Source organism: Trichoplusia ni, assembly GCF_003590095.1.
Source record: "Trichoplusia ni isolate ovarian cell line Hi5 chromosome 12 unlocalized genomic scaffold, tn1 tig00003383_group11, whole genome shotgun sequence".
NCBI lineage: Eukaryota > Metazoa > Arthropoda > Insecta > Lepidoptera > Noctuidae > Trichoplusia > Trichoplusia ni.
This window is the reverse complement of record NW_020799699.1, coordinates 17,158-29,396: the sequence shown is the minus strand read 5'-3', so window position 1 is coordinate 29,396 and position 12,239 is coordinate 17,158. Positions and strand designations below refer to the sequence as shown.

At 37.7% G+C, this 12,239-nt stretch overlaps 2 protein-coding genes across 2 annotated transcripts; one reads left to right on the top strand and one right to left on the bottom strand.

The window, feature by feature from the left end:
* Window positions 1-2,877: 2,877 nt before the first annotated feature.
* LOC113506360 lies at window positions 2,878-4,881 on the top strand. Its single transcript, XM_026889207.1, has 4 exons — window positions 2,878-3,539; window positions 3,639-3,787; window positions 4,040-4,151; window positions 4,483-4,881. The coding sequence occupies exons 1-4, from the start codon at window positions 3,268-3,270 to the stop codon at window positions 4,631-4,633; spliced, it is 684 nt and encodes a 227-aa protein (XP_026745008.1). The 5' UTR covers window positions 2,878-3,267; the 3' UTR covers window positions 4,634-4,881.
* Window positions 4,882-4,957: 76 nt separating this feature from the next.
* LOC113506363 lies at window positions 4,958-11,752 on the bottom strand (the record flags this gene model as incomplete). The annotated part of the gene is made up of 10 exons (XM_026889209.1): window positions 11,203-11,752; window positions 10,824-10,955; window positions 10,289-10,497; window positions 8,354-8,502; window positions 7,739-7,824; window positions 6,648-6,749; window positions 6,341-6,399; window positions 6,057-6,150; window positions 5,471-5,673; window positions 4,958-5,066 (listed from the first exon to the last, which is right to left on the bottom strand). Coding segments are annotated over exons 1-10 (1,677 nt in total), but the record flags the coding sequence as incomplete, so codon positions are not given.
* Window positions 11,753-12,239: the final 487 nt, after the last annotated feature.

Sequence of the window (12,239 nt, the reverse complement as noted above, 5' to 3'; positions counted from 1 at the left end):
AAAGAGGCTTGATAAATATATAGTATAGTTTAAATACACTAACACCTTTTCCTGCATGCCAATGAAATGTAGGTAGGTACAAGTAGAATGTAAAAACACTATTGTAATTGAAACGACTTTTGTTGGCAACAGTATGTACATTGTAAGTAGTACAAATATACTATTTCCTATAGAAGTTGGGTTAAAAGGTACATACCATTATATTTTATGTTAATAAGGTAATATGGGTGTTATCTTTTGTCTTGATCGCAGTTCGCAGAAAATTTACATTTTCTTACCTGCATAGATGTCCCTAAGGGCCACTCCATGCAATCGGCACATTATTTACTACACCAGAGCTCATATTCTCATCTGAAAATCCTGCTCCATTTTCACAAATAAAAATAGAAACTTTCTTCTTTTTAACTCGTTACAATTAAGTAATTCAATGCTCAAGCAATACAACTTAAAGTTGTGTAGATAAATTAAGTTATTCTCCCACAAGTTTAGCTAGAGATAGTTAAGGCTACAGCAAAGTCTGCGCTTCTATAACACAATATGATTGGAAATAGCTGACGTAGTATTAACCGGCTTCGAAAAATAAAATCATATATAAATGTACATGTACGTACGTTGCCAGCACGGTGTTATGCCAATTTGAAATTCCGCTACACTGAACTATTCCTAGTTTTTTTTTTTAATGTTTAGTTGCTTTTGAATAAAAGTTTTAAAACACGAATCATTTGATCCTCTGTGTAAGCTGGCTTAGTGAATTTATTCCGTTAAAATAAATCTTCATTGATGTTTTTTTAATCTGATTGGATTTTTGTGTTTTGACTACATAATAAACAAAAGAATATTGGACCACCAAGTTTTAAACATTTTCTTTGCTCTTTGTTCGTTAGTTTGTCTTGGCAACGACGTCTGCCTTCTGGCACTTTCTCGATTCTTCTAATCAATTAGTATTTTACGAAAACAAAGGCGACAATTTCGCAAATACATTTATTCTGGGAAAAATGGAACATTAAAATTTATTCCTTCGATATGTATTTCGAAGTGAAATATAATCTTTAGTAAATTCGTAGCGCCAACAACTGGGTCAGAAACAAGCGCGATCAACTGAACTGAGAACACTTGCATAGCAACAATCCAATTTGTATAAAACTGCTGTATAATCCAGCCGTTTAAATTCACATTCACCAAAAAATAGTCGGTATTTATATTCGTGATTACTGTTAACTGCGGTTGAATATTTTTGCATAATTATAGGTTTCTGACCGGAACATGTTGCGTAATTTGTTTTAGTCTCATGGGGTGCAGTGGGTGGGAAAAACTGATCGCCATTGTCTGTGTCTAGTGTCCCGGTGACTATGCAACGAATGAAGACTTTTTGTGATGACAGTCGGTTCAGTCTAGTGCAAGACTGTCCAAGCCACAGTACATGTAATTTAGTTTGTTACAAATGTTTGTAAATTGCGGTCGACGTGGAAGATAGAAATGATCTCGGAATTTTTACATCAGACTGAAATTTATTTAGGGCATTTGTCTATTTCATATATTTTTTTATTGACATGTCACGCTATCCTTGCGTAAAATGACTTCAGTATCTCAAGGTTTTCTTAGTAATAATAAAGAGTATTTGTTTCCACCATGTCATTTGACTTGAAACTCCCATAACATCCAAGTACATCTCTGTCAATTCACCGTGCACATTCTACTTTCACATAATTTTTACACAACACTGTGTACTGAAAACGTTGAACCGAAACTCCGTCCTCATGGGGCGAATATTTTCAAAGTTACCGACGACCCGCCATTCTGTGCGGCAAAAAGATCTAATGAAATTCAAGCTCTGTTGTTGATAACAAACTTTAAAGGCGTTTGCACACGTCACGCTGTCACCCCTCACGGTATAACCGGCTGTATAAAGTTTATTTCCCACCCTTTTCTAGAAACCTTTTTTGATGCAGCAAAATTGATATCAACTTTTGACGTTGCGAGCACGCTGAATGTATCTCCTATAGCGGTTACGTTGTATTACGAAAATCAGCTTTATTCTATTAACTTAAAGGTGCTATTTAAATAGTTTAGAAAAATACACTAATGACTGCTGAGGATACTAAGAATCCTAAACAAGCTATACGCGATATACAGTGGCATGATGAGAACAGTATTGTTTATGTTACTCATTCAGGGTTCCTACAAATGATAGACGTCAGATCTCATAATGTGGTACAGTGAAACAACTTTATCCTTTCTTTTACCATACTTTATTACATTTTTGACAAGATTTCAACTGATAACTTAATTTAGTTAAAAGTATTCTGTTACTTTACTACATATGTAAATACATATTTTTTTAAAATTATAAAATAGATTCTTCTTTTGAATAATAATAATAATTTCAGATTTATAATATGAGAGATCCTTTTCAATCTACTTTATACTGCGTGAAGTCTGATGGTGAACATGGAATCGTGGTCGGCTCAGCTGAGTATTCGCGCTGCGTGTTGTTTGACTCACGCAATGATAATAATCATGTGCAGGTGAATTTATCATTTTTATCTGTGAATAGGGTTCACATTAACTTGGATGTTTTTTTATCTTATGCAAGTACATGTGTTGTGTATCGTATAATAAGGAATGTTTAGTTATAATATAATTTTATTTCAGATGTATTTTACGCAAAGGAACACATCTCCCGTCTACAGTCTAGATTTTGATTCGACAAAGTTGATTACAGCAGTAGATCGGGGTGTCGGGGTATCGAACTTCAATGTCGACCCTTCTACAGAACCGCAAAGAGATTATTCTCATATTTTTTATCAATAAATTATTTATTTTATCGTTAAGTGTGTCATTTTTTAATTAAACCGGGTGTAAGGGTATCAGTAGTATATAATTTTGTGTTATGTGTACAGCATTGCCCAAAAATTGTCCTGTGTGTTCGCATATAAATATTACTTTCGAATACCTACTCGCAAAATGTTTACTGCTGTGTCACAGCAGGCTCATTGTAAAATATGATGATGAAAACGACCTAAACAAGCTGTAAAGGCTAGAATAACAATGTAAAGTTTGATTCCTAAACGAATATTACCGAAATTTCGACATTGACATGTGTAGTTGTGACAATGACAGATTGATCCAAAACCAAATAAATACAAATCTTAACCTATAATCATTCGGTAGTCATCTATTTTTCTCTCCTAAAAAACGAACAATGAAGTAAAACAATTGTAATTTTTGCCGGACATTCTTGTTTACCTTTCTCATCCCACAGGCACAATGTTCAGAACTAGGTTAGTAAATTTCATCAGAACTGCTTACAAATCGCACCGTAGAACAATCGTTACGAGAATTCGAAACTATGCTCCTGCAACTATGGGACTGTTAACAACTGCGTGTTGCGAAGAAAAACTAAAAGAGTTTGATGTGATGTGGGATGAAGGAAGTCTGGAACATGACTTTTTGATCCGGCAAGCGACGACTATCAACGTGAATGCCGCCACTCAACTCCTAACCGTCACATTAGTCGCTATACAAGACACAAGTGAGAGGTACACAAACTGTTCTTAACTTACATAAACACGTAAATTGCTTATCTAATTAATTACAATTTAAAACTAGTTGATTAATTTCTTATGCTTTGTACGAAGGTTACGAGAAGCCCTTACTCGGGAAATCTGTCTCGTGAAGCAGGCCCTGGAATGGGGTGAAGCTGGGACACCCCCTCACCACTGGGACCAGCTGGTTGCTGTCAGGGGATCTCTTTGTGATTTAAAACACAACCTTCATACATTATTTAGTAAGTATTGGCTATTTGCCAGTATATTAATAATGACAAAAATAATTATGGCTGATATTATAGTACAGATATGTGCATAGTTTCTTACATCAGAGACAACAATACTGAGTGTCATTAGCAATTATCAAGGTATGAATAAAGATCATGCAAAATTAATTCACTTAAAATGATTTTCTGTGTTTTAAACAGAAGTAATAACAAAGTTAATAACAAAATAAATATGATTTATGTAACTAAGTTATTTTTGGATAGGTTATATGGATTATGCAGAGAAGTTAGCAACAGTTGCAGCAGAAATATCTTATCTGTCTGGCAATATTGCTGCATCAGATGCCATCTGCGAAAGAATAGACCATGCATGCAGGTAAATAAATAAAGAAATACAAAAAAAATGAGTTTATTAAAGCATGTTATGTTTTATGACAAGTATTTTACAAAGTTTTCATTTTTTTTTATCTTTTTTTATATTTTATGTAGGAGTGCTCAAAATTAACAAATTGTTTTTATTTTTAAATAAATTTAATACATATTTGATATTTCATATGCACATTAATATGTAAAACAACAATAGTCACTTCTTTTGACCTCTAACATTGTAATAATGATAATGTAACAAAATTTTATAAACAAAATACTTTATCCTTAATTGATATTGTGTGTATATACATATAGTGGCAGTAGTGTGTGTGTTGCAGGACTTGCAACGCGCAGAAGCAGCTGACACACGAGCTGCAGCAGGAGAGCCTGGAGCTGCAGCAGCAGGCCATCATCAGCTCCCCCCAACTGGAGGATAAACTCAAACATGAGGCCAAAGACAAATCTAAACTCAAGTCTAATAAAAACTGACTATGAACAGCAATACTTGTAAATACTGGCTTATGATGCAACACGCCAGCCAAGTTCGCTGGGAGAAGTAACTGGGGATGAGCTTACAAAGTTTTATAATTTGAATATTATGCAACTAAGTCAAGATTTGCGAAGCAAAATCAAGAGCAATTTAATTATAGTAGTCAATTAATATAGCAGATCTACTTGCAAAATTCCCTGTAAATAATAAACTTAGTGATACTAGACAATAAGAAGTTTTAAAATTGCTTGTCCTGGTTTTATTTTCTTAGGATAATTTGCGAACAGACCTGTCTGGACCTGCATGTTTAGAACGTAGCGTCCCTTGTTGAGATGTGTCTCGATGTCCACGCGACAGATGGGGCAGTGCTTGTTGGTGCTAAGCCACTGATCGACACATTCCATGTGGAAAAGGTGCATGCATGGCAACCGCCTGAAAAGTCGCAATTTATTTTCAAAAATGTTTGGACGCGATAAATTCAGAAAGTTCTAGGCAATTAAAAATATTTATATATAATATTATTGCATCGTGATCCTTTTACTTATAAAAGAATCAAATTCCATAACATAAACAGAGTCTTACTAATGTTGCAAGAAACTCGCAAGTAATTATCACAATTCGTAATCATAGCGTCAATTAAAATCATGTCGGCTACTATTTTATACTCCGACCTGGGAGCCCACTAGTTCCTAAAGTTACATTTTAGTAATTGTGGAAAGTGACGCTGCTGTGAAGTATACCGTCTAGCTTATTTCGAGGGGAGGCAGTAGGTCTCCATAATTTATTTTATAATTCGAGAGGCCCATTGGTAACTATTAGTGTAGCACGTTCCGTACCTGCAGTCGGAGTCGACCTCGAAGATGGAGAGGCAGATGGTGCACTTCTCGTCGACATGGTGCGGCGCGGGGCGGTAGGCGTGGCGGTAGGTGTTGCGCTCGATGACGGCGCCCGACGCGCCGCGCCCGCGCCACGCGCGCCGCTCCGCCGCCTCCGCCGCCTCCGCCACCTGCACCATGGCCGCCGCTAGAGCACCCGTCCCCTGGGGACACACTCTATGCTGATAACTGCTCTGTCTACAGTTATGATATCAAAGGATTCCTTTCAGGGGTTTCAGATTCAAGAGAGATGTCGGCATTGAAAACCCCAAACGTGACATATTGAATTTGAGTCTTAGCTTTCGCAGTAACGGCATCATCACACTAGCACGCATAAAGTTTTCGGTCATATATTGAGACGAAGTAACTTGTTCCGTCATGGCAACTTGAGGACACATCACAACTTAGCTGCGTCCACGATATGAAGTCTTAAGAGTCTAAAGTGTTAATGAGTAAAAACCTAATCTCCTTCTTTACACTATCATCATTGTTTTCTCGTACTTAAACCATATACATTACCCAAATCAAAAGTATATGATTTGCTTACCATGTAGGACGGCTGGATAGATATGTGTAGGTGCGGCGGCGACGGGTGCATCTGCATGTAGTGATGCATGTGGTGGTGGATGTGTTGCCGGTCGCTGGAACAGATGGAGTTATTATAGACCTGGTAGTGGTAACTGGCTAACATCTACTTAGCATAAACATTCGTAAGTTACTCTTAAACCTGATTCACGTGTCTCAAAATTGGAAATATTTTAACATAAAATTCGGCATGAATTCAATGTGAATGTTAACGCAAGACTTTCTGTAATTTATCGTGATACTTACAGCATCATAGGCGGTGGTGGTCCTGCACCGAGATCACGTTGCTGCAGTTCATCAGGGAACTGAAATTCACAAAACAAAAACAATTCTTGAATATCATAGTTGCACAATATATCAAAATTATAATTCTTTGTGAAAACATTATGATCTTTGCACTGATCTGACTGATCTTTTAAACCTTTGTAAATGGTTGATAAGTCTGGGTATTTGTGTGCATGTGCAAAGAGCTCACAGCAAAAAGATCCAATTCCGCACTGCGGAACTCCTTTCCTCAATAAAAACATTAGGAATATAAGTGAGAGGTAAGTACACCGAGCACTGTCGTAGGCGGTAGCGGAACAGGCGGGAACTGCGCGAAGCCGGGCCCGAAGCCGCCGCCCATGTCGCCCATCATACTGCGACGCTGCAACTCCTGCGCAAAATACAACACACTTCTATATGAACCACTATCTTTACTGTACAAGACACATTAATATACGAAATAGTTGTACAGATTAAGTCAGGTATGTGACGGAAAAGATCAATATCCAAGATGTATGTTGTTTTATCTGTTGTGATAGATATAATTAGATTTCAAATTCTCAATAAATTCTTTAAATGCTTGAATTGAATTAATCACATCATTTTCTATCCAACATGTAGAAAGTTGCGATGCCAGATGGACTTTTCTTGCCAGCTGCCAGCAATACCTTTTTGGGTGGCAAGTAAGAATGCTTAAGGACAATGTTGAAAAAAAAAAGTTCACTCATTATGCCAAACTATTTAACAGGGGTTTAGTAGACCGTATTCAACAAAAACACTAAAACATGTAGAACTATGTACAGGATGCGTTAATATAAGTACTTCATACGTACACTCAGTATAAATACACGATCGTGACCAGTGATCCGGAATGCATGCAATTATATATTTTTCTTAATTATAAGTATAGTAGTAGGATCTTTTATACAATACTATGAAATTAAATTCTGCATTCCAGAAATATAGGCGATTTTTTAAGTCTAAAAAGCTATTTTTTTTATATCTGATTTTTAAACCTTGTGTAGTTTTATTTTGCTAATTTTAAATTTCGCAGATGAAGAAGACAAAAGCTGCTTTCCTTCAATATTTAAATAATTTATTGCTTTTCAATGCATCATAAAAAAATTGCAAACAAAATGATCATCTATTGAACAATATTTTCAATGCGATGCCGCGATGTCTCTATATTTCTTCCTTAGATATATATTTTTTTATGAACAATAAAAAAGGTTAGATAGTAGAAGGTGGTAGCAGCAGGTTTCGCCAAAAACTTGATGAAAAAAGTTTTCAAAAATCCAGCCTATACGCTAAATTGATTTGCTGAAACAATTGAAACAGATAGAAGGTAAACTTTAAAGAAAGAAATCGCTTTGACCTTACCATCATATGGTGCTGCCGCTGCCAGAGCCGTTCGTGGACGAGATATGGCGGAGCGACCGACATGCCGTCACGACGACGTTCACCCACTGATTTATAAACAAAGAAGAAAAAAATCGTATTTAGCGAAATTCCGCGTGGACTCCCAGTTTAAATAAACAATATTTGTGTCTAATTTCAAAAATCAAACCTGCCCATTACCTTCCTTTAAAATCGAAATACCCAAAAACCGCTGTGCACCTCTTTCATTATTTATAGGTAAACTATATTTAAGCTAAATTCGTAGCCGTAGCCCATTCCAAAAAAAGTTTTACCCCTCACTAACCCCAAAAGAGTAGCATATTTCCTTCCCCACACTCGCAACTATCTGTGTAACAAGTATCATTAAAATCAGTTTTGTACTTTTGGCGTGAAAACAAGACAGATAGACAGACAGAGATACTTTCGCACTTGAATGAATGAATTTATTTGAAATAAGTAGAGGTAAAATTTAGGTCTTAAATATCGAATACAGATGCTTATACTCAGTCACTTATAATACTAGTATAGTGTTTTGGAGTAATTACGATGTCTTTTCTAACTGTTGATTATATAATAGTTAGTAGTGTGTGTACGTACTGTGCGCGGGCGGCGCGTGGTGGTGGTGGTGCGAGGGGTGCGCGTGCGGCGGCGCGTGCGCGGCCGCGTGCGCCGGCGCGCCGCAGCACGCGCAGCCCGCGTGCCCGCAGCAGCAGCGCCGGCAGCCGCCGCACGCGCCCACGCGGACCCTGCACACCACATCATCAGTTAGCCTGGCTTTACAATATGTATTATTATTTATTTAAAAAAAACCGACTCCCACAGTAAGGAATTTAATTCCGTGCATCGCGGGATGTTTCACAAACATACAAATCACATGCACAATGACACCTAGACTCTGGACAAGCATTCGTGGAACACACAAATGCTTGTCCTCCGCGGGGATCGAACCCACGACACGACGCGCACAGTGGGTTTAGCTTGGTGACACCTCAACCAGTCGGCTATCCGTGCAGTCAATGTATGAATTCCTAGGAAACGTTTTAGAGGTACGAGTGTCATCAGTGTGGGTATCACACGAACACTTTCGAGAAGATCTACATGCACTTCATGCAGTCAAAATGCGGACGATTAGTTCGAAAGTCCTTTTCCAGCGCACAAAGGGCCAATCAATTTATCTGGACGCTTTAGATAGGCGTTTTTGAGTGTTCATCTTTGGATTTCATTTATTTATGGCAACAGAAGACAGTTAAAAAACACATACTAATTAAAAAAGTTGAGAATTACTTTAAAAATAATTTTAGTTTCAACTTTAGTTGAACAGATATATTACAATACACTATTTTCAGTTGGGTTCCATGATCGATATCACAGAAATCAATTATCCGCGCCACCCAATATTTATATTTTACGCACGTGCGGAAATAATGTGTTTCGATTTATATTATAGAACAGGTATTGAAACAGACAATTTGATATTTCTAACTGAAATGTTAGTTGCAAAATCTACATCAATTTATTTATGTATAGAATGACAAAATAATGTTACTTGATAATGGGTAATTGTTTCTTTTCGTTTGTTTCTGTGAATCGTTATTTTTACAAAACCTTTTTTATATAAAATACAAAAAAAAAAATATATAAAAATAAAAAATACACATTTTTTTATATAAAAGGCAATATAAAAGACTTATCGGTTCTTTGCCTCAAATAGTAAATTTTGTAAGAGGTTCGAATGACTGTTTAACGGGTAACATGTTGCAGATTTTTTATTTTTTTTTACTTGTACTGCATAGTGCTTTTGTCATTATTTTAGTAGTATATTTTTATGGGTAATTTCTTCGTGTCATTTTAGCAGTAGAAGTAATTATTATTTTTATTACTGTTAATGTTTACAAGACGTCTATCGTTTCGGGAAATAACTGCTCTGATAAAAATCTATACTAATATAATAAAGCTGAAGAGTTTGTTTGTTTGTACGCGCTTATCTCAGGAAGTACTGGTTCAAATTGATAAAATATTCTTGTGTTCAATAGACCATTCGTCAAGGAAGGTTTTAGGCTATATAACATCACGTTTCAACGATTAGGAGCGAAGATACAATGGAAAATGTGGCAAAAACGGGAAAAAATATTAATCTTTGAGGGCTTCTGTTCAAAAAATCCTAACTTATATCATCTAACCACGCGGACGAAGTCGCGGCCAACAGCTCGTAATTTATATAGTCGCAGATGCCAGTTTTCCATAGTCTCAAAAATTAACTATAACAACTAACATAATAATACCAATAGCCCAAATTAGCTTAACCTCCACAAATTACTATAGTTTTGTAGCTCCCCTCTCCATATTTGCTCTTTAATAGAGCAGGGGTGGATGGCCCCTGGTATATACCCATTTCGATTAAAGTTCTCAACAAGGGCTCTACATGTTGGACCTGTGTGCCCGTGCACGCCTTTAAAAAGGACCGGATCTGTTCACATGAAGTGATCCCGCTAGTCCGTCCCTTAGAAGGAAAAGAAATAAATATAGTATTACCTGGTGCGTACGAGATGTGCATGCGGCGGTATCTCGGACACGTTGTGCGCCAGATGCGGCGGGTAGACGCCGCGGCGCGGGATGCCGGGCAGCAGGCGCGCGCCGCCCGCCCAGCCCGCGCCCGCCAGCTCCGCCGCCTCGCCCGTCTGCGTCGCGCCCGGCTGGAAGCCGCGCCCCGGGGAGCCCGTCAGGTCGATCACTTCTTGTTGCTGGAATATTACATAAAAACTATAATTGTAATCGGTTGGACCAGTGGTAAAGTAACGATTCCCGCATAGAACAAGCGTTTGTATGATAAACTAATGCTTGTTGCGATAGAGGGACCCAGAGTCTGGATGTCTTGGTGTATGTGACTTGAATGTTTGTGAAACACCTCACGACAGCTCTTTTAAGAAAAAAATAAGTTCTGTCTCAAAAGCAAAATGACGCGATTTGTAACGATTAAACACGTCTGTTTTACAATATGCCATAAACTATTTCCTTTCAATACACACAACATCGAATTTTTAATCAAATCTATACTAATAATACTTACGGCGTTGTTATCATCACCCACAAGCATGACGCCGTCATCTGAGCTAGAGTCTGACACCCAATCTAGTTGTAGGTCAGGAGCGGATAGCACGCCGCCGGCATTCGACCCCTCGTTCGTTTGCGTTTCCTGCGCCTAATAAAAAAAATAAACATTCTTAACTGAAACATTGATAAAGATTCCGGAGACAAATGTGATCGCTGCTACAAAAACATACTTGAACATGAAAATTTATCCGTAGCTGCACGGGAATCTTTAGTCAAGAGATTAGTATTTTGTGATATCCGACAAGACCCAAGACAATTGTTATAATTTTATAACGACATTTGGACATCACAGCTACACTACGATTTCGTATGATTTCCGATTGATTTCGATTTACCTGATTGTTAGTTGGTCTGTTCTCAGCCATCGGTCTGCCCGAGCTAGTGCCCGGTTGCGGCGACGTCTCCTTGGGCCGCCGGTCTCCGCCGCCGTCGATCTCGCAACATCTCCTCGTATCGTCAACTTCAGTCTTCACGTCTATGTTTTCGCTGGTGTTTGTTGTACCAGGCTCTGTTTTGACTTGACACTGTTCCACAGCTTCTGTTTTGATGGCACTCACTGACGGCATAGTTTCCTCCTTCGATGGCTCTTGTTTGATGACAGGATGCTGTGTGCCAGGCTCCTCCTTCACTTGCAACATAGAGCCTGAAGCTCCGCCACTATAATTGGTTGCATTGTTCGGGAACTGTTGAGATGCATTTTGCTGATTGTAGTTGGGATTGCTCCGGTGACACTCGTCACTGTGATTGCGACCAGACTGTGATAAGTCACTGGGCATATTTGCCTTGCATCTACAATTATTGCTTGATGCATGGTCTAAGTTTTCTTGCTTTACTTGCACCTTCACACCAGTGAGATTTTGAGGCTGCATGTTGTTATTCTGGGTGTTTTGTATAGCGAGCAGACAGCTAGTTCCGTATACAACTCTTTTGCATATAACTCTATAATACCTTGCCATAAATTCTATTTCAATACCTAATCGAAATGACGGTTAATTATTCCATTTAATTGAAAGTTAATACACGCAAAACAATGTCATGTTCGCCATTTGTTGATACAAACGGCTGGGTGAATTTTGATGAGACTTTCATTCATTTATAATTATCTTGCTTCGGAATCGAGTACTTACACGCAATGGTCAAGAAATATCAATTTGTAATTTTTAGGTACTGTCGAGTTCATTAATAAGTAGTACTGTCAAAGATTGAAAATTTTTGATAGATGATTAGCTAATTTTTGTACAAAAATAAGCTAAGCATGAATTAATAGCAATTCGATTAAATTTGAAACTATTAGTATTCTCTTAAGCATCTTGCTTTCAAAGTAATTGGAAATTCATTGTGTTGACCGAGAGTGTTCAACCCCGTAATGAAT

What these genes read in the sequence shown, in the direction of transcription:
- LOC113506360 (XM_026889207.1), top strand. Translation starts at nt 3,268, where the DNA reads ATGTTCAGAACTAGGTTAGTAAATTTCATCAGAACTGCTTACAAATCG. An exon ending in ATACAAGACACAAGTGAGAG is followed by an intron (nt 3,540 to 3,638) that starts GTACACAAACTG and finishes CTTTGTACGAAG; the next exon opens with GTTACGAGAAGCCCTTACTC. An exon ending in CAACCTTCATACATTATTTA is followed by an intron (nt 3,788 to 4,039) that starts GTAAGTATTGGC and finishes ATTTTTGGATAG; the next exon opens with GTTATATGGATTATGCAGAG.